The sequence below is a fragment of the Chiloscyllium punctatum genome, chromosome 17 (assembly GCF_047496795.1).
Source record: "Chiloscyllium punctatum isolate Juve2018m chromosome 17, sChiPun1.3, whole genome shotgun sequence".
NCBI lineage: Eukaryota > Metazoa > Chordata > Chondrichthyes > Orectolobiformes > Hemiscylliidae > Chiloscyllium > Chiloscyllium punctatum.
Window position 1 is genome coordinate 52,483,774 of NC_092755.1, and position 22,929 is coordinate 52,506,702.

The following is a 22,929-nucleotide window of genomic DNA, read 5'->3' on the forward strand; positions in this document are numbered from 1 at the left end:
AAGCAGTTTCCCTTATGAGGGAAAGTTTAGCCCTGTATCCCCTGAAATATCACAAGGTGTCAGGTAATTGAAACATATAAAGATCCTGAGGGGACTTGGCTAGGTGGATGTGGAAAGCATGTTTCCTCTTGTGGGTGAAACTAGAACTAGGGGCGATAGTTTAAAAATAACCGGAGGTTGGGGTGGGGGTCCCATTTAAAACGGATTTGAAGAAAACTTATTTTCTCCGAGAGTTGAGTCTCTTTGGAGTTTTCTTCCTCAAAAGGCAGTGAATGCAGAATCTTTAAGTACTTTGCAAGGCAGAGGTAGATAGACTCTTGATTACCAAAGATATGAAAAATATTTGGGGATATACAGTTAAGGTTAAAATTAGATCAGTTATGATTTTATTAAATGGTAAAGCAGGCACAAAGTACCAAATGGCCTACGCTTGTTATTTGTTCATATGCTCAGAATACAGTCAATGCTGGAAATCTGAAATAAAAACCGAAAATGCTGTGTGAAATTCAGTAGCTGGCAGCATCTTTGGAGTGAGAAATAGACGTGACATTGAGTCTGATATGACATCTTCAGAACTGATATTGGGCTGATTCAAAATGTGGTAGATGCAGGTACAGGTACAACATTTAAAAGACATTTAGACAGGTACACGAATAGGTAAGGTTTAGAGGGATGTGGGCCAAATGCAGGCAAGTGGGACTAGTTTAATTTGAGAAACTTGGTCAGCATGGACCAGTTGGAACCAAGGGTCTGTTTCCATGCTGTATGGCTCTATGAATCTATGACTTAAATACCCTTCAGTTCTAGTTTCTAATTAGTTTGCAGCCAAGATTAAACTGCTATGTCACTGTGAAAACACATGGCTCTGTGAAGACTGTGGGTTCAATCCCACTTCTTCTGGCACACTTCACTGTCAAAGATGCCAGCTTTTTGCCAGAATGTTAAAGGACAGGACAGGACTCTGGTACTGATCGGAGGAAGAACAGGAATGCAAGCAGACAGATATGGAATACGCAGTTGTGGTTGGTTTGTGCCATATTCCAACTTCCTCGCCATTTTCCTAGATGATAGATCAGACATGATACAGGTTCTGGTAACTTGTTATTTCAATTCAAAAAAAGAATAATGAAAACCACTGCTTGGCAGTGAACCAGAATTTCCCAATGAAGCTTTGGGCCAACCATGGCACTGGGAGCATGACAAACACCTGGAAGTGACCGCCCAGCTGCAGTGCAGGGAGAGGGCAGCTTTCCAGGATCACTCGGAGAACCCCAACGCCACAATGCATGCACCATCTCTCTAGCCACAGCTACAGCCACAAGCAGCTTTGTGGAGACGCTTCTGTCCACAACAGCAGTCTGGCATTCGTGATCTTTTTCTTTAAAAGAGTGCTCGAGATGGAGGTAGCCTTACATTCCCTTGCCTGTGCTGGAAGACTGCAGCTCCTATAGGGCTGGAGAGCCAGCTATTGGCCTTCCAGTTTTTATAGTCAACAGTCATTCAAGCAGCAGCGGGGATTAGGGGGTTGTCATCTCATCCCTCAGTATCATTGGGAAAGCATTTCTCAGTCATTCTGACAAGACTCTGACAATGAGCCAAGGAAATACTCAGGCACAATACGGTTTCACTGCAGGCAGATCCACAGTGGTCAAGATCTAATTCAGCTTCAAGAAATGTCTAGGGAGCAGCTAAACACATCATAATCATAATGTCATTGGACAAATAATCAGACTCCGGTAATGCTCTGGAGAATACAAGCACGAATCCCACTACGGCTGAATCGGAATTCAAAAAGAAAAAACAAACTATCTGGTATTAAACGTCCATTACTGTAAAATCCATCTAATTCACTAATGGCTTCTGGAGAAGGAAAACTGCAATCCTTATCCCATCTGGCCAAATGTGACTCCAGACTTACAGCAGTGTGGTTGACTCTTAACTGCCCTAACAAGCTAATCAGTTGTAAGAAATGGCTAAAAGTCTTTTTAAAAATTATCAGACCATATGGTATCATTCTCAGCACCAGAAATAACACTGGCAAACTGCCCTGTCAACCCTGCTAAGATTTCCTTAATAACATATTGGGGCTAGTGCAAAAAATGGGAAAGTTGTCTCACAGACTAGCCAATAGCCAATCTCTCAGCTACAGATGCATTTGTTTATGACAGTGTCAGTAGAAGTGGCCACCACACAGTCTTTATGGAAATGAAGTCCCACCTTCACATTGAGAGTACCTTACATTATGTTGAGTAGCACATTCACCATGCTAAATTCACCTAGCAACTCAAGTCTGGGCATCTATGACGTGCTTTGGTTCATCAGAAGCAGCAGAATTGTCTGGAAACTTGGCCTGATAGATTCCCACTCTGCCATCAGCGCTGATTCAATCGAGACTGCAGGAAGCATGCTGGGAGCAGCACAAGGCATACTCAAAAGTGAGTGGCATTCCTAGTAAACCCTAAAACATAGGACTAGGTGCATGCCAAACAGCATTAGCAGCAAATGAAAGACAGCTTTAAATAAACAATTCTACAAGCAACGGATCAGATCTAAGCTCTGCTGTCCTACTATACCCAGTCATGAATAGTAGTGGACAATTAAATAGATCACTGGAGGTGTTGGTTCCACAAATATCCTAATCCTCAATGATGTGCAAAGCCAGCAAATCATTGTAAAAGATAAGGGCGAAGAATTTGCAAGTCTTCAGCCAGAGGTCTCTGATCGCATTGATCGCACTCTTCAGCCACTTAAATTCACTCCATATATGAAATGAAGAAATAGTTGAATGGATTGAATACTGCAAAGGCTGCAAATCCTGACAACATTTCAACAATAGAACTGAAGACTTGTGCTCAAGAACTTGCCGTGACCATAGCCAAGCTATTCTAGAACTACTACAACACTGGGATCTGCCCAACAAGGTGGCAAATTGCCTTGATTGTCTTAGTCACAAAAAGCAGTACAAATTGAACTTGTCCGATTAGCAACCCATCAGCATTATCTCAAATCATCAGTTATGTGATGGGTGGGGTCATCAACAGTGCAAACAAATGTAAAACCCTTATTCAAGACAGGAAGGAAATAGAAAGCAGGCAACCACACACTAGTCAACCTAATAAAAATAATAATATTTAAATGGAAAATACTAGAAATCGACAATTAAAAGTTATACCAGGCCACTTAAATCTTAATGCAAATAGGCAGAATTAACATGATTTTGTGAAAGGGAAATCATGTTTGACTAACCTGTTCTTTGAGGGAGTAATAAGAAAGTGGCATTCATTAAGTTGTATTTGGAAACAACTGGTTTTGATGTTGGAGAAAGAAACTACATAAGTTTATAGTTTGACAGTATCTCTCAGCATTGGAGCCTATTTGGCTTATTGTACCCGTGCCAGCAATAGTAATTCAACTGCCCCATTATCCTGCTCTTTCTCCAGTCCTTTAACTTTTTTTCTTGTTTTTATACACAATCAATTTCTTTTTGAAAAGTTTGTATTGTGTCTGCTCTCACTTCCAAACAGTCTATACCTGATTGATGGAGTTCCGGTTTCAATAAACACACCGATTTGGACCCCATTTACCAACCCTTGAAAAAGGAACTGGAAATGATATTACCCACTGTAACAGACTAAGACACAAATAGAAAGTGGGACAGTTCATCAGCACTTCAGAGGCTCACTGATTATGTTATCTAGTATGATGATGAAACATCGGAGAACAAAGCTACCAGCTCAGCGAGCAAACTTACAACCTGCACCTCAACTTGAGTTACAAAGCTTCTCAAAAATCGCAAACGAACAAGAAATATTTAGAGGGATATGGGCCGAGCACAGACAGGTGGGACTAGTTTAGTTTGGGATTATGGGTCTGTTTTTGTGCTGCCTGACTCTATGACTATTACTCTAGAAGTGCAGCGTTGTTTATACCTCACCACAATTTCTGGGTGTTTGTATTGAGACCCCAGGAGTGGAGGTCAGTTGGACAGCATAGAGGCCCTTGCTTGTCCTAAACTTGTTTAGCAAGGACCACATGAGCAGTGGTTGTTGAAATCCTGCCATTCAACGTGGTATTGTTGGGGGGTGGGGGCGGGGACGGGGGGGGACGGTTCCAGGGGGAACTTGCCAAAAGGTGTACTGCTGGATAATCCAAAATGGATGACAGACAAAAAATTGCGGCTGTAAGAGCCACTCCTTTGAGGTATTTCAGATACTGAAGCCAATTTCCTTGAATTCCAGGAACAGTAATTACTGCTTTATAAGTTCTTGAATTGTTTTGGAACTTCACAGAAAATCAAAACAACGGCACTTCAAAAAGGAGGAAGAGGGACAAAGGCAGAGACCACATAGTCAGAGAGACAGCACGCAAGAGAGAAACCTACACTGCTGTCTGACACAGCAGTGAATCTGCCCAGCTACTCCCTTTGCTGTTTGTATTCAAGTATTTCTGGACATCAGAGTGAGTCTAAGAAAAATTAACAAACAGCAAAATTCACAGCTGACCTCAGAAACCTGTGTGGGAGAGCTCACAAGAGAGCAGATAAGTGTATAGTTTTTAACTGTAACCTTGCTTTTTTTTTGTAAATCTACAAAAGGGAGTAGAGTGGGTTCTCTTGGACATATGTTTTTTTAAGACCCGTTTTGATTAAAATTAAAAATATAAAACATAGGTACTATGTTAACCTGGGGCAGTGTTTTTTTTTTACAGCAGTAAGACTGCTATTTTCTGGGTCTGTAGAATGTTAAGGTGCAAAGATTGCCATCAATAGAGCCATGTGTTCTTCCTGTCGGCTGTGGGAGTGTTTCCATGTTACTGATAATTAGGTCTGCAATAAATATGTATGGTTGCAGATCCTATTGGATCAAATGGATCAGCAGTTAGAGACAATGAGGAATTTACAGGAGCTAGGAGGGGGTGATGTGTGGCATTTATAGGAAGGGAAGGGAGAAAAGCCCCAAATACAGTCCGGTAGATGGGTTACCTCCAGGAAAGGTCAGAGGAGGAAGCAGGTAGAGCAGGAGTCTCCTGTGACTAGCCCCATCTCAAACAAGTGTACTGTTTTGGAAAATGTAGGGAGTGATGTACTCTGAGTAACATGGCACCAGAAACTTGGCTGATCGTGCGAAGACGGACTCTAATGTAACGAGGAGATCATCTCAGGTTCCAAGCAATCCATTGTAATAGGGGACTCTCTAGACAGAGGCACAGGCAGACGGTTCTGTAACTGACAGTGAGAAATCAGAATGGTGTGTTGCTGCCCTGATGCCAGATCAAGGATACCTCAGAGAGAGTGCAGAATATTCTCAAAATGGGAGTGGGACCAGCAGGAGGCTATTGTACACATGGGAATTAAGGACAGAGGAAGGAAAAAGGATGAGATTCTGAAAGGAGAATAAAAGAAGTTAGGCAGAAATTTAAAAGGGAGATCTTCAAGAGTAGTAATATCTGGATTACTCCTAGTGCTACGAGCTAGTGAGGGTAGGAATAAGAGGATAGTGCAGATGAATGCATGGCTGAGGAGCTGTGCAGGGGAGAAGGATTTACATTTTTGGATCATTGGAATCTCTTCTGTGGTAGAAGGATGGATTGCACCTGAATTGGAAGGGAACTGTAGCAAAACTCCCTGCCAATACTAGAGCTGCTCCAGAGGATTTAAACGAGTAAAAGTAGTGGGCTGGAGGCAGGGAGATAGTGAGGAAAGAGACTGGTACAATTGGGAAAAGGAGCAAGTCAAACAGTCAGGGCAGCCAAGAACAAAGCAGGGAACAAGGTAGGACTGATAAATTTAACTGCATTTATTTCACTGTAAATGACCTAACAAGGAAGGCAGATGAAGTCAGGGCACGGTTAGGAACATAGGACTGGGATATCACAGAAATTAGCGATGTGGCTCAGGTTGGACAGGACTGGCAGCTTCATGTTCCAGGATACAAATGCTATAGGAAGAATTGAAAGGAGGGAGGAAAAACAGGAGGGAGAGTGGCATTTTTGATAAGGGAAAGTATTACAGCTATACTTAGGGAGGATATTTGAGAATACATCCAGGGAAGTTATTTGGGTGGAACTGAGAAATAAGAAAGGGATGATTACCTTATTGGGATTGTACTATAGACCTCAATAATCAGTGGGAAGTTGAGAAACAAATTTTTAAGGAGATCTCATTTATCTGAAAGAATAATAGGGTGGTAATGGTAGAGGATTTTAACTTTCCAAATGTAGACTGGGACTGCCATAGTGTTAAGGGTTTAGAAGGAGATGAATTTGTTCAGTGTATACTAGAAAGTTTTCCGATTCATTATGTGGATGGACTTACTAGAGAAGCTGAAAATCTTGACCTACTCTTGGGAAATAAGTCAGGGCAGGTGATTGAGGTGTCAGTGAGGGAGCAGTTTGGGGCCAGTGACCATAGTTCTATTAGTTTTAAAATAGTGATGGAAAAGGATAGACAGGTTCTAAAGGCTAAAGTTTTAAATTGAAGGAAGGCCAATTTTGACAGTATTAGGCAAAAACTTTCAAAAGTTGATTGAGGGCAGACATTTGCAGGTAAAGTGATGGCTGGAAAATGGGAAGCCTTCACAAATGAGATCATGAGACTCCAAAAACAAAGCTGGTAGGTGTAGGGAATGGTGGATGACAAGAGAAATTGAAGCTTTGGTGAACAAAAAAGGAGGAAGCATATGCCAGGTATAGACAGCAGAGATCGAGTGAATCCATAGAAGAGTATAAAGACAGCAGTATACTTGAGGGAAATCAAGAGGGCAAAAAGGGGACATGAGATAGCTTTGGCAAATAGTATTAAAGAGAATCCAAAGGGATTTTATAAATACATTAAGAACAAAAGGATAACTAGGGAGAGAATAGGGAACCTCAAACACCAGAAGGGCAGCTTGCGTGTGTGGAACCGCAGGAGATTGGGGAGATATGAAATGAATATTTTGTATCAGTGTTTACTATGGAGAAGGGCACTGAAGATGTAGAATGTGGGGAAATAGATGGTGACATCTTGAAAAATGTCCATAGTAGAAGTAGTGATGCTGGACGTCTGAAAACGCATAAAAGGTGGATAAATCCCCAGAACCTGGTCAAATGTACCCTAGAACGCTGTGTGAAGCTAGGGAAGTGATTGCTGGGCCCCTTGCTGAGATAGTCACAGGGGAGGTGCTGGAAAACTAGGAGGTTGGCTAATGTGGTTCCACTATTTAAGAAAGGAGTAAGGAAAAGCCAGAGAACGATATAATATGGTAAGCCTGACATCAGTGGTAGGCAATCCTGAGGGACAAGATTTACATGTACTTGGATAGCAAGGACTGATGACTTTGTGCGTGGGAAATCATGTCCCACTAACTTGATTGAGTTTTTTTGAAGAAGTAACAAAGAGGATTGATGAGGGCAGAGAGGTGGACATGACCTGCATGGATTTTAGTAAGGCGTTCAGCAAGGTTCCCCATAGGAGACTGGTTAGCAAGGTTAGATCTCATGGAAGAGAGAGAGAGAACTAGCCATTTGGATACAGAACTGGCTCTAAGGTAGAAGACAGAGGGTGGTGGTGGAGGGTTGCTTTTCAGACTGGAGGCCTGTGACCAGTGGAGTGCCACAAGGATTGGTGCTGGGTCCACTGTTTTTCATCATTTATGTACATGATTTGAATGTGAAGATAGACGTATAGTTAGTAAGTTTGTAGATGGCACCAAAAATGGAGGCATAGTGGACAGAGAAAGGAGGTTACCTCAGTCCAACGGGATGAGCCAATGGGCCGAGGAATGGAAGATGGAGTTTGATTTAGATAAATGTGGGGTGCTATATTTTGGAAAGGGAAATCAGGGCAGGGCTTATAGACTTAATGGTAAGGTCCTGAGGAGTGTTGCTGAACAAAAGGGACCTTGGAATGCAGGTTCATGGTTCCTTGAAAGTAGAGTCTCAGGTAGATAGGATAGTGAAGGAGGCAATTGGTATGCTTTCCTTTATTGGTCAGAGAATTTAGTATAGGAGTTGAGAGGTCATGTTGCGGCTGTAGAGAACATTGGTAAGGCCACTTTTGGAATCTTTTGCGTAATTCTGGTCTCCCCCTTTCACAAGGATGTTGTGAAACCTGAAAGATTTCGAAAAGATTTACAAGGATGCTGCCAGGGTTGGAGAATTTCAGCTACAGGGAGCGGCTGAATAGGCTGGGGCTGTTTTCCCTGGAGCGGAGGTTGACAGGTGACTTTATTGAGGTTTATATAATCGTGAGGAGCATGGATAGGATACATAGAGAAGGTCTTTTCCCTGAGATGGGGGGGGGGGGGTCCAACATTAAAAGGCATAGGTTTAGGGTGAGAGGAGAAAGATTTAAAAGGGATCTTAGGGACAACTTTTCCCACGCGTGTAAGGAATGCCAGAGGAAGTGCAGGAGGCTGGTACAATTACAACATTTAAAAGGATTCTGGACGGGTAAACAAAAATTATGGGTTTCGAGGGATATGAGCCAAATGCTGGCAAGGGGGACTAGATTAATTTAGGATATCTGTGTTTCCATGCTGTACATCTGTGACTAACAGCGTGAACTAGAACATTTTGAACTCCAAGTTTCTTTTACTCAACTGTACTTTGCATCAATGCTCCAAATCTTTCAATAAGGCAGTTCAATCAAATGACACAATAACTAGCACATTTTAAATTCCTCAGCCAGCTCCATGTCTCATTTCTTCTCTGGAGTTCCCGGATCTTTGGAGATCTTTATTACTCATTCCTCTTCAGGGTTTCAGCATGAGACTGGACTGAGAGTTCAATATACATGATTAACGTTCCTTCTTTCACCTTATATTTATCGGATTACAAATTGACATCAACCAACAGTGAACAATGACCTAGATTTATATCACGCACATTCCCAAAGTAAAAATGACTACTCACATCATATGATTTGTGGAACTCTTGACTTTATAGTATTGACTCAGAGCAAGAAGCTATCTTAAAAAAAAGCAAATTAAAGCCAATTGTCAGAAAAGTGGTTTACTGAAGGAAAGTGTATCCAGATCAAAAGTTGCATTTGTAAACACCTAATAGTTTTTAAAGCAACGTTTTCAGTTGACCTGCTGTGTTGAACTACATTCTAAAACCAGTCACTTCAGTCAAAATCATTCTTTCATGTAAAACCACCAGTTTTACTCCAGTTCGTGGGACAGAATGTAAAGAATTCCATTTGAGACACGTCAAGATTTCTTTGAAGAAATGGGTCAGCCAGTCCTTTCCAACTCAAGTTTTCATCCTCCCACAAACAGAGAAGACCACTCTCCCACCAGGTATTCTAAGGCTTCCTTCCTTTCTTGCGTAAAGACTGTCCTTCTCCAGAGAATGCGATAAACCTGCTCGTCCCAGAATCCTGTACCAACAGAAAAGATCATGAGTGCACTAAGTGATTTTCCCCCAACACAAAATCAGAGCTGAGAATTTTATGAACCTAATGAAACACACACTGCACTGGAAATATTGCCATGTTGGAGTGTGAATTTTGAACATTTCAACCAATACATGCTGCAACTTAAGTGAAGACAAAAAAAGACAACCATATTAACCTGCCTGAAATAAAAGGTTTAATAAACAAAGTTACAAAATACACACTTTACAGAATATGAAGAAATTGGAAGCAAGTTCACAGCAGTCAATAAGTTCTGTTTCCATAAACTAGCTCATATACAAAGGAACATCACAATCTGAAAAAGTCATTTTGTTTGCTAGATTTGATGCTACTTTGACATGGTGGTCATTTATAGATGACTAAAATAGCAAACAGTTTCCCTTGACTAACAAAGGCTACAACAATGAATGTTGACACATGCTTGATGGATGATTAGCTGAGGGTTTTAAACCAACCTGTGACATTTATTTGTAGTTTAGTGCTATTAAAGTTCAATGTAGCTGCATTGGACATCAAAGCTATTCTTTGTAAAGATAACAGCTAATTTTAAACTCAATTCACCTTAATTACATTTTTTTTAAAAAAGGAGAAGGATTGTACTTCACTTCCCATTTGCAATTTTAACAGTAGTGGGCAGTAGAGCAGATGGCCATTGTGTTCTCAGAAGCAGACTCCTTCAAATATTTTATGGTCCAGCACACTGTGTTTTAAGATTGCTTTTATTTATAGCATCTACAGACAGGGCTTTTCCAGACTTTGGAAACCTAGTATCTGAAGGCAGACTTGAAATACTGGATCAGAAATCATTGTCCCTTTTATAGCACTACTTCTAGGCCAAGAGAAGCTTGCAAACATCTGGAATTTGTCTGATGTCTTATCACCCCACAGTCAGATCAAAACCTTCCTGGGACTTCTGTGAATCTCCAGCTGTTGCCTGGAGCTACAAGCCCTATTTTTCCAATAGCCATCCAGCTGCCTGCAGCTGGGATACAGATTTTTCTTTAAAATAAAAAAGTTGTTGTTAAACTCGGTAGGACTTCTTGGATATTTGCACTTCCAAATTTCGCACCACAAAATTACCACTGTCCCTTCCCCTTCCTATTGTTTCCATTCAGGCCAATACCTCTCTGTGCAATCATCAATTTGTTTTTATACAGGTATCATGCTCAAAACAGAACTGCAATGACTATCAATTAGAAGCCATGCAGTGGGATAGTACTTATCAGGTAACAAGTGCAAATATGAAGGACTACCAACTACGTTATGGCAAGGCAGAATCCAAACTCAGATCTGCACCAAGATGGTGAAGAGGTTCCAACTCTTATTCATAGACTCTTTTCCTTGTTGCAACCAGGTATCATTTACTGAGTTGGATTCATGACTGATCACAACAGACTCCCATTGTGGTATACCAAAGATCAGGGATTGAAATATCAAGTTGGTGGTCCTTTCAATTTCATGAGATTATTGGCCAAAGACATCAGGCAGGCCATGAGGAAAGGGAACCGTTTTTTCACATCTTGCCATAATGCAAAATTTTAGGTTACAGCACAGAAGCAGGCTATTCTATCCATCTGGTCCATGCTGGCTCTCTAAGAGCAACACAACCTGTACCACTCCTCTCCCTTTTCTCCATAGCCTTGCAAAATTCTCACTTCAGGGTAATTAAATAGTATTCTTTTCAAAGCAATTGCATCAGCTTTCACCGTAATCTCGGAGTGCATTCCAGACCATAATCATTTGCTGCATGAAACATTTTTGCTTAATGCTGCCAATGCTAATTTTTTTAATCTACATTAAATTGGTGTCCTCTGGTTTGCAACTCTGCCATGAATCTAAAAACCTTTATTGATTCTCTTTTCAAACTTATCTAATACAAATCCTAACTTCTCTAATTTATGCTTATTCTGTTAAATCATTACTTCAGCCACTCTAATGTCTTAATTGCCTTTCTAATATGTTGTGGCCAGAATTGGATAGTATTCTAGTTGAGGGTTAACCATAACCTCCTTGCATGTGTCTTCTGCATCTTTCTTTATACAGTCTTGTATCCTAGATGCCTTAACTGCTTTCTTGACCTGTCCTGTCAGCTAAATGATTTGTGCACATACACTGCCAGGTCAGTCTGTTCTTGCAACTCCTTTATAATGTCATTTTAATTTTCTATTTTACATTGCTCCTTATTCTTCCTCCCAAAACATAATGATTAGATGCAGTGAATTTCATATGCAAAAATTCCCCATTGTGTGGGAGATTGATTTTTCATTATTAGTTTAGTATGGTAAAAATCAGTGAATTTATAAATTAGTCTAATATATTATTCTGTCTGTGTACACCATAGTAGTTTATTATCAAATGACTGTTCAGTTTCATTTGACAAAGCAATGATTCATGGTATCTACCACCCTTAACTCACCAAGTATCCTAAAATGCATCTGACCCAGTTGTGGTGGCTTAGTAATATCGGACTTGGAATACTGAATGCACAAGCTCATTTCTCAGCCTGAGCACAAGATTTAGTAGAGAAAGAGCTGATTATGATTGACTGAGCCAAAACCTATGGAGAAGTGCAGCTTCAAATCGAATACACCGATGCTGTTCAGTCAAGGTGACACCTTGCAAAGTATGATTGATGTGACTATCAATTAGAAGGCATGTCAGATTAGTGGAGAGCAGCACATTTGGCACCAAATAGGATCGTAAGATCAGCTCCATTATATAATTATTTACTACACATGAACATATTCTTAGGTGCCACTTTCAATTTAACATTTGAAACATATTTATCCCAGTGTTATTCACTCACCTCCTCTATTCGCTTAGGCTGTGGTCGTGAGTTCCTGATAAAGGTGATTTTTCCTATTTTGAATTCGTAGTTTGGGATTCCTCTGTGAGAAAATGGTTAAAATAAAATGTTGGTCTGCAGTTACCATTACCTAACACTCTTCAGAATTCTGAACATGTACTGGTCGTAAGCATTTTTCACATGATTGGTAAATTTACATTGTCCTTGAGTCATTTAGTCACCATTTAAACAAACATCCCAAATTCAGCCTTGGCCCAATAGTGGCCAACCATGTGTCTCTCCATCGAAGAGCAAGGTACAGGTCAACCCTACTCCAGAGACTGAAGTGAAACTTTGACTGATACTTTAATGCTGTACTGAGGAATTCTGCACTACTGAATTTGCCACTTTCTGGGGTGATGTGTTAAAGCAAAGTCCTATCTTCTCTCAGGTGGACATAAAAGTATTCACAGCCAAATACAGTATAAAGTACAGAGCTTTCTTGGTCAGCTATGAAACTAGCAGATGCTTAACCCAACTATATAACCAATTATTCGCCAACCAGCCATCCCAATCTAACCAAGTCCCATCTACCAGCATTTGGTCCATATCCCTCTAAACTCTCCTTTTGACGTACCCATCCAGATGCCTTTTAATTGCTGTAATTGTACCCACTTCCTCTGGCAGCTTGTTCCATACATGCATCAACCTCTTTGTGAAAAGGTTACCCCTCGGGTCCTTTTTAAAATCTTTCCCTTCGCACCTTAAACCTATGCCATCTAGTTTTGGGACCTCCCACCCTAGGGAAAAGACCTTGGCTACTGACCCTATTCATGCCCATGATCTTATAATCCTGTATAAGATCACCCATCAGCCTCGGACACTCCAGGGAAAAAAGCCCCAGCCTATTCAGCCTCTCCCTATAACTCAAACCTCCCAATCCTGGCAATGTCTTGTTAATCTTTTCTGCACTCTTTCTAGTTTAACAACATTCTAAAATCAACTTATTCGGGTATATAGGTAGCCATCACATCCGGAGGTGAGGCATAACTGGAACCAGACTTTCTGATCCAGATGTAGGGACATGACCAGTACACCACAAGAGCCGGAGTGTCTCGTTATATCTGCTTGAGTGAATCCCCGAATAATGCCCTTCATCTACCCATAATTAAATACAATCAATATAAAATTTACAGTGTTACTAAAGCAGTTTAGTAGGTAATTCATTTGTATTATGGGACCTTGCCATGCACTATTGGTTACTGCCATTTACACTTTAAAAGTAACCCATTGACTAAGATCTTTACAATATAAGATATTATAGATTATAAAACATACTACATAAATGCAAGATTCAGTTCTCTGTATAATAGTTATCCACAACTTTGAGCATTGGCAAGTTTGGATCAGGTTGCAGATAGTGTTGAAATAAAACAAAGCAAAACAAAAAAATACCAAATAGACTATTCTACATGCAATTTACCAACTTTATGTGTTTAGATACTTGGGAATAAATCACCCGAATTCTCATTCCTAGGTGATACTCAAGGTGGTAATAAAGGAGGGGATCTGCATCACATCCCTATTTTCCTTATTCTGATGAGAAATTAGATTGACTTTTTCCAGCTCATCCTAAAAACATTTCAAATTTTTTTAGTCATTTTCACTGCTCACTTTGTACACTTTCAATTTTGTCAATATTCTTTTGACAGTATGTACACAAAAAATTGTGTATTGTTCCAAATGTGATTTAAACTGTTTGTCAAGATTAAAATAATCTTTTCTAAAAAGTGAATGACTCCACAGATGTACATTTCAGGAGGTCTCGCTTAAAGTCAATGCGAGGCTTTTGAATATCCACATAATGTTCAAGGTAATTAATATAACCATTTATATTAATACTCATTTTTCAGAGAAATGTTGTCAAATATAGTCAAGTCTTATTGCGAGACCAGATATACTTTAAGTCACTTTTTGGTCCAGTGAGAGTGATAGAGTTTGTTATGAAAGAATAGAACAATTCTGTAAATGTTAACCCCCTTTTCTCAGAAGAAACACTTTCCTTCTTCAAGCCCGTAGTCATGTATCTGTAACAGCAGTTATGAAGAGACATCTTTTCATTTTTGCTCTTGGGACTTGATTATTGCCCATTCCTAACTACCCTTGAGCTGATGGTGGTCAGCTGCCTTCTTGAACTGCTGCAGACAAAATCGTGCATATACACCAATAGTGGTGTAGCTTGCTTTGCCATTTCAGAGGGCAGTTATGAGTGAACCACATAATGTAGGCCTGCTCACGTAAGAGCGGCTGATTTCCTCTCAAACATCAGTAAGCCAATTTTAACAACAATCCACTACTCTGAGACATTAAAGCACACTCCTTCCTCCGAAATTTCAACAATTCTTAACAAGACTAGCACTTTATTACCGATTTATTAATTAATTTCTCCATAGCTACCATGGCAGGATTTGAACTTATTTTCTGGAACATATTGTCAGGTCTCTGATTATAGATTGCAGCTATGGTACCATCCATTAAGTTAATAGAGACAGAGACAGAGAGAACACAAGCGAATGATACAGAAGGCTCCAATTATTAGATTCCTTTAGAATCATTGGTAACTCCAGAGCAATTACAGATGGGCAATAAATGCTGGCATACCAGTGACATCTACATCCCATAAACAATTAACAAAAAGTTAAAGCTAGAGAGCACAAAAACTCTAAAATAGTCAACAAGACAACCAACGTTGCTGAATATATATCAGCAGCAGGAGGTACACTTTCTGCACACTGGATGCACAATCTGACACTAACCTTTTAATATCTTCTGGGTTGATTTGTGCTGGACTGGGATCAACTCCTTTCTTCTTTCCATCTAGCCGATTCCCAGCACCAGTAAATGCCTTGAGAGTACAACAAATCATGATAACACATGACTATCTTAATTATAGGATCTCAATCACCCAATATAATGCACTGGCTTTGAGAATACTGATCGCCATGCATTGTTGATTCAAAAGTCGGAAATTTGGATAGAAGAAAGTTGGAAGAGGGGCTTGGTTGTTCCTATGTGGGTGAATTCAAAGTTTATGTATTTTAATCCATTGACCGGCAGCTGTCACAAAAGAACACAATGTGCAGAATTGGTTTATAGCTATAGCTTATTCTAATTAGTATTGCAAAGTTTGTTGTTTGACTCTCCCTCAGTTTATAGAATCATATAATCCCTACAGTATGGGAGCAGGGGCAACAAGGACAGAACCCCCCAGTCCTCACCTTCCACCCTACCAGCCTCCGCATCAATCGCATTATCCGCTGACATTTCCACCACCCATAAAAAGGACTCCACCACCAGGGATATATTTCCCTCCCCATCCTTATCCGCTTTCCGCAAAGACCATTCCCTCTGCGACCACCTGGCCATCACAGGAATTGCAAAACCTGTGCCCACACCTCCCCCCTTACCTCCATCCAAGACCTCAAAGGAGCCTTCCATATCCCTCAAAGTTTCACCTGCACTTCCACATGTCATTTATTGTATCTATTGCGGTCTCCTCTACATTGGGGAGACTGGATGGCTTCTCGCAGAAGGTTTTACAGAACACCTGCACCAATCAACCCACACCGCCCTGTGGCTGAACATTTCAACTACCCCTCCCACTCTGCAAAGGACATGCAGGTCCTGGGACTCCTCCATCACCACACGATGCCTGAAGCAAGAACACCTTATCTTTCGCCTCAGGACCCTTCAACCCCAGGGTATCAATGTGGACTTCACCAGTTTCCTCATTTCCCCTCCTCCCACCTTAACTTTCCAGCTCAGCACTGCCCTCATGACCCTGTCCCACCTGTCAATCTTCCTTCACACCTACCCTCTCTACCCTCCTCTCCAACCTATTACCTTTATCTCCACCTCCATCCACCTACTGCACTCTCAGCTACCTTCTCCCCAGCCCCACACCCCTCCCATTCAGCTCTCCATCCCAAAGGTTTCCAGCCTCATTCCTGATGAAGGGCTTCAGCCCAAAACATTGATTTTTCTGATCCTCTGATGCTGCCTGACCTGCTGTGTTTTGGCAGCACCACACAACTCTGATCTCCAGCATCTGCAGTCCTCACTGTCTGAAAGCAGGCCATTCAGCCAATGGAGTTCACCATGACCCTCCAAAGAGCAGCCCACCCACACCCAACCCTACACCTGTAACAGTGTTTCCAATGACTAATGCATCCAACGTGGTGGGCAATTTAGCATGGCCAATCCACTTAACCTGCACATCTTTGGACCAAAGGAAGAAACCCACACAGATACAAGGAGAATGTGCAAACTCCTAACAGAGTCACCCAAGGGTCGAATTGAACCCAGGTCCCTGGTGCTGTTAGACAGCTTTGCTAATCACTGAGACACCGAAGGTCCTTTAGCATGTTTAGACTTTGAGACTGGTTGGAATGACAGTGTGTTCTAAATATATGGAAAACATTGGGAATGTTACGTTTCCTACTATTCTCTAAGAGCCCCAAGAAGGTAATGCTGGCACTAGCCAGGGGCATTGACCCCCATAATTGAGGAGGAATGTCATCAATCTTGAGGACTGGCAAATATTCCATCAAACATCTGACTTGAGCATTTTAAAGACACCCAATCTCTACTCTAGCAGTCATTGCATCGATACAGCTACTTTAGTTCATCATCTGCATATCCATAAATATCAATGGCAGGGAAATGGGCAATAGCAATGGGCTTTCTCTCTTTTGAGATTGTTACTCAGTTCTGTTGTAAGGGGATACACACTGCTTCAGTCACAAGGGTTACATATTTAGCTGAGCGGTGGAATTGTCAGTGCAATGGCCCTCTGCTTTGCTGATGTAGGGATGGCAATTAGTAAAAGGTGACTGGACTAAGAATCCACTCCAAGAAACCCAGCAGATCCTTGGGCTGTAGTGACTATTGTCTAACAAGTGCAACCATTCTCCTTTACAACCTGTTGAAATCCAACTGAACATAAAAATTCTCTTGGAACCCTAGCAAGAATTGGGTCAATGTGTTAGACTCAGCCAAAGAGTTTGAGAGAGAGGGGTACATTCACCATTTCTGGCAACATTCAACTCATGCACCATAGTTGATCAAATCTGTGATGGAGTTAGGACCAGAAAGTAAGAATCACAATGGTATGACTCATCACTCAATGTGATACACTGGCCTCATACTGGGGCCAAAGTGTCAAACTTTGGGTGAAGTACCAGCCCCAACATAACGCCAATATATGATGAGACACTAGGTGGCTGGATGAAATTTATCCAATTTTTGCAATACTTCTTTTAAACTGAAATAGTCAATAATTAACAATATAGAATGCCCCAGAAAATTTTTTCTGGCATGTAAGAGTCAAAATTTTTGTTTGATTCTGGACAAACTGGAGAATCTAAGTGGGCAGCTTGCAAATCTTAACAATAGGCAAGAAGCTGTTATAAAAGAACTGAGGTTGATACTGTAACAAGTGCTGAATTACTAAATGCATCTAAAAGTCAATTCTGAGTGTAGGTTAAGAATTGCAAATGTTTTTGACATGAGAGAGAAACACATTTTACAGGCAAATATTGAACTAAACGGACTTTAAAAATAAATACAAAAAAAGTGCATTTCATATCAGCTTTGAACAAGGATTCTTGAGGCATACTATCGTTTTCAAACACTGTAAAAGAAACTAAATGGGGGGCAAACGTTATACTCTAAAAGTATTTCCTAAATAGTGTTTGCCAATTTTTGGCCTGACTAGGTTAAAAAAAACTTGCTTAACCTCAAGGCAAGAACAGCTAGAGACAATCTTCAAATCTGGGGAAGTGGGACTCTTAAAACAAATCTAAAATACCAAATTTTCAAGATAACCCAGGATAAAGGGGTTACAACAGAACATCCTGAATCTGGAGCCAGACTGAATAGGGACTGTAAAATGGAAAGTTTAGCCAGTTTAATAAATGCACCATAACTAAAACTGAATCCTCAGTTTCTAATGCAAGACATGGATGTATTTTGTTTTCTACTTACCCTGAAACCTAAATCAATTGGAACAAAGGCAGTGTGGTCAGTCTCTATATCCTAGAAACAAAACAAAGATGATCACATAAAACAGTAAATATAAATGACGTTAAAATTAGTATGGGATGGGTTGACCATGGATTGGAATTCTGCACAATGGCCCAGTCTATCCTTACTCTAAGGCTCAAATTGTCCTTGCTCCCTATAGTGTAAAATTGGCTAAATTACTATTCCTACCAGTAATTTGTACATAGTCATAAAGCAATTCCAACTCTTTAGCATCATATACATTACTACAGTATATCATAAAGTGACTGGTTTATGCAAAGTAATCTAGAACAAATTGCTTAATGCAAAATTAACTTGGTAATACAGAACCTGAGTAGACTACCTTTGAAAAAAATCTGTTGAAGCTTTTTGTCTTGTATGCATCAGGACAAAGTGAACAATAATTTATAATGCACGAGTAGAAAGTGCTGTTTGGTTAGCAAGTGGACTCTGATTGGTGTATTGCTATGGTGAACTCACTAGTGAACAGTTAACTACCATACTTTTATTAAATTCAAACCTGGCAAGTCAACAACACACTTGGAAGTCAACATTGGGAAAACTAGAATAACAGGGAGAAAAGGAAGGACTTCAGAGGCTACAGAAGTCAGGGTCGAAAAGGATGGTGCTGGGAAAGCACAGTAGGTCAGGCAGCATCCAAGGATCAGGAGAGTTAATGTTTTGGGCATAAGCCCTTCCTCAGGAATGTGGAAGGGGAAAAGGAGAGGAGAGATAAATAGGGGCTGATGGGGGTGGGGTGGGGCAGAGGGAAATAGGTGGGAGGGCGATTGGTGGATGCAGGAGGGGAGTAATTGTGATACATCCGTACAGAGGGTGGAATAGATAGATGGGAAGGAAAATGGACGAAGATGGACAGGTCAAAGTGGGCAGTGCTGAGTTGAAGGGTTGATTCTGGGACAAGGTGGGGTGGAATGGGGTAGATTTGGAAACTACTGAAGTTGATGTTGATGCTGTGTGGTTGAAGGATACCCAGGTGAAAGATGAGGCATTCTTCCTCAAGTTGGCAGATGGCTTTCATTTGGCAGTGGAGGCAGCCCAGAACTTGTGTGTCCTTGGCAGAGTGGGAGGGGGCAGGTAAAGTGGTTGGCCACAGGGCAGTGGGGATGTTTGGTGCTTGTGTCCCAGAAATGGTCTCTATGGAATGCAGATAGGGGTGGGAGGGAAATATCTCTTTAGTGGTGGGGCCTGACTGTAGGTGGCGGAAATGGTGGAAGATAACACGCTTTCTCTGGAGATTAGTGGGGTGGAAGGTGAGGACCAGGGGGTTCTATCCTTATTCTGGTTGGAGAGGTCAGACTTGAGGGCAGAGGTGAGGGAAGTGGAGGTGATGCACTGGAGGACATTGTTGAACATGTGGGAAGGGAAATAAAATGAGGATAAGCATGCATACATAATCTATGGCTAATAAAAGAAAGAACGTCTTTCTTGGATGCTGAATTGCACAAAGCTCCAAATCACATTTGGATACCATTGAGATACATATCCAGAAATTCATTCCACAAATATTCACTAACAGAACCAGCAATGGAGTAACTAGTGGCCAAGTGTGTCAATGCCAAATTTCAAATTAAGTAACCCTTTGCATATTCTCTGTGAATATTTTGTTTTAAAATGGAATGTGACTCAAAATGCATGACACATACTATGTAATCAGAGGTACAGAAAATGAAAGTTTCAGCATAGATAGCAACTGGTTAAATTTCTGACTAAACCTGAATGATGGAAAATATTTAGCTACAGTAATTTCATACCGAGGTGTCTTCAGGCTGATAATGTCTCTCGGGCTCTTTATACCCCAATGGAGCATCAAAATCTACCTACGCATTAAACAAAGATGAAAAGTGATGACTTCTGATACTAGACAAAAGAGAGATTAATACATTAAAAAAGTGTTACAACTCAGTTGGGGAAAGTGCACCAATAATCAAGCCCCACTATTCCACAAGCTCTGACAAATGCATAATGATCCAATTAAAATACTAAGATATTAATTTGCCCAACACATTGCTGTTCAGGACAAAAGTTATTCAGATCAGGTTTTGACATCAATAGGTAAGTTATTATTGATTGAAAACAAACTATTCTTTACAGAATGGTAAAAAAAATGCATAACGAATTTATTACTTTGTAACTTTACAATGTACTCTTAAAACCACAAGCACACACACACATTAAATCAGAAACAATTCAAAAGTGGACAGTTTGACACAAACACTATCAGTGGAAAACTATGAATAGTTCGGGCCTGGAATGCACTGTGTGGAAGTTTGGTGGAAGCAGAGTCAATTGAGATCTTCAAGAGGGCAGAAGATTATTATTTGAATAGAAACAATGTACATGGATATGGTAAAAAGACTGGGAAATGGTTTAAAGTCATACAGCTTGCTGGAGAACTGGTGCAGAGTCTAGATTAGAATGGTGCTGGAAAAGCACAGCAGGTCAGGCAGAATCAGAGGAGCAGGAAAATCGACATTTCGGGCAAAAGCCCTTCATCAGAAGAGAGGCAGGGTGCCTGCAGAGTGGAGAGATAAATGAGAGGGGGGTGGGGGAAGGTAGCAAAGAGTACAATGGGTGAATGGTGGTGGGGATGAATGTGATAGGTCAGAGAGGAGGGTGGAGTGGATAGGTGGAAAGGAAGATAGGCAAGTAGGACAGGTCATGAGGGCGGTGCTGAGCTAGAAGGCTGGGGTGAAGCGAGGAAGGGGGAAAATGAGGAACATGGTGAAATCCACATTGATGCGATGGGGTTGAAGTGTTCCAGGCGTCAGGTGTTGACAGAGTGGTGGTGGAGGCGGTCCAGGACCTGCATGTCCTCAGCAGAGTGGGAGGGGGAGTTGAAATGTTGGGCCACAGGGCGGTGGGGTTAATCTACAAGGGGTGTCCCGGAGATGTTCCCTGAAGCACTCTTCTAGGAGGCGTCCAGTCTCCCCAATGTAGAGGAGACCACATCGGGAGCAACGGATACAATAAATGATATTGGTGGATGTGCAAGTTAAACTTTGATGGATGTGGAAGGCTTTTTACCTGGAGAACTGGTGCAGTCATGCCGGGCCAAATGGCCTTCTGTGCCGTAACAATTCTGATATTGTGGGTTTAATTGCTTTTAAACAACATTAACTCTGATGGTAGATGTTGCCTCACAAAAAAATTGGTTTATTCTATCCTCTCTAAGCAGAAAAATGTGCAAAAACTAATATTTCTGTTGCAGCTATGCCCCCTGGATATCCAAAGGTACTTCATAACCAACAAATTAATTTTTGTACATAGTCACTGTTGTGACATAGGCTAACTTCACAGCCAAATTAACACAGTGAGGCCCTACAACTAGCAATGAGATAAATCACTAAGTAAACAATTTTACTGGTAATGTTAGAAGAAATTTTGGGAGAATTTCCTAGCTCTTACATTTGCCCATAGGATCTTCTGTATATCCAAGAAAGCATATGAAATCTCAACTGAAAAGGGAGATCTTCAAGAACACTCAAATACCAGTTGAGATTCTATGCTTGATTGTTTCAGTAGGGCAAGAGTCCCTTGACTCTTCGCAACAAATTTAATAAACTTACAGATCACCTGGTAAGGTGGCAAACACATCAGGCACCATCGCATGAGCACATTTTAGAATTTCAAAATTAGTTGTACCAGGAAACAAAAAACTTGGAGCTAAATGATTAAAAACTTACATTCATATCACACTCGATGATGGAAACAGCTTTATCTGGTTTTGTTTCCATGACTCGAAGCTCATAGATCTGAAACACACAAATTCTTCAAAAGCCTTTCCTATATTTACAGATCAAATTGACAATGCATTAACATCACCTTACTACATGTGAAATATTACATTGAACTTGTAGAAATAGATGCATTATGTATCTCAATACACAGACAGTAGCATTAGAGTCCCTACAGAATTAAAGAATCCCGACTGTGGGGAAACAGGCCCTTTGGCCCAACAAGTCCACACCAACCCTCCAAAAAGATTAACTGACCCAGACCCATTCCCCTCCCCTATTATCCAACATTTACCCCTGACTAATGCACCTAACCTACACGTCCCTGAACACAATGGGCAGTTGAGCATGGCCAATTCACCCAACCTGCACATCTTTGGATTGTGGGAAGAAACCAGAGCACCCAGTGGAGTGGGAAGAGGGGGAGATGGAGCTTTTAGCACTCCAAACTAACTGAAATCACAGCATGCTTACTGCACACAACTCTGTATATTTCTAGTGCTAAAAATTAAGCAAGTTATAAATTTGAACTTACATCCAGGTATCCCTAGTGCAATATCCACACTTTAGAAACAGTCAAGTCCTACCCATTCAGCACTGACTACTCACCTTCTCATTATAGTTGATAGCAATGACATCACCTGTAGTTAAGCAGGCAAAGTTCCTCAAGGCATTTTCCAATCTGAGAGGAGAATGTTAAGAAACCACTCAGAACACAGGCATTAGACAAAAGTACCAGGAAATTCAATGACCAATTTCACCAATGAAGTGAGGTACCGTACTCAGTTCTGTAGAATCACAATCCCTACAGTATGGAAGCAGGCCCTTCGACCAAAGGTCTACACTGACCCTTTGAAGAGTAACCCATTCCCCTACCCTATATTTACTCCTGACTAATGCACCTAACC

The 22,929-nt window shown here is 40.9% G+C and overlaps 1 protein-coding gene across 1 annotated transcript in view; it reads right to left on the reverse strand.

Moving 5' to 3' along the window:
- Positions 1-8,898: 8,898 nt before the first annotated feature.
- The window catches only part of ufd1l (ubiquitin recognition factor in ER associated degradation 1), a 32,922-nt gene continuing 18,891 nt past the window's right edge, over positions 8,899-22,929 (reverse strand). Inside the window, exons 6-12 of the mRNA XM_072587128.1 lie at positions 22,631-22,703; positions 21,971-22,039; positions 20,039-20,104; positions 18,228-18,278; positions 14,999-15,087; positions 12,204-12,285; positions 8,899-9,361 (exon numbers count right to left, since the gene is read on the reverse strand). Of these exons, the coding sequence (XP_072443229.1) occupies positions 9,287-9,361; positions 12,204-12,285; positions 14,999-15,087; positions 18,228-18,278; positions 20,039-20,104; positions 21,971-22,039; positions 22,631-22,703 (505 nt within the window). The 3' untranslated portion in view covers positions 8,899-9,286. The remainder of the gene's footprint in view (positions 9,362-12,203; positions 12,286-14,998; positions 15,088-18,227; positions 18,279-20,038; positions 20,105-21,970; positions 22,040-22,630; positions 22,704-22,929) is intronic.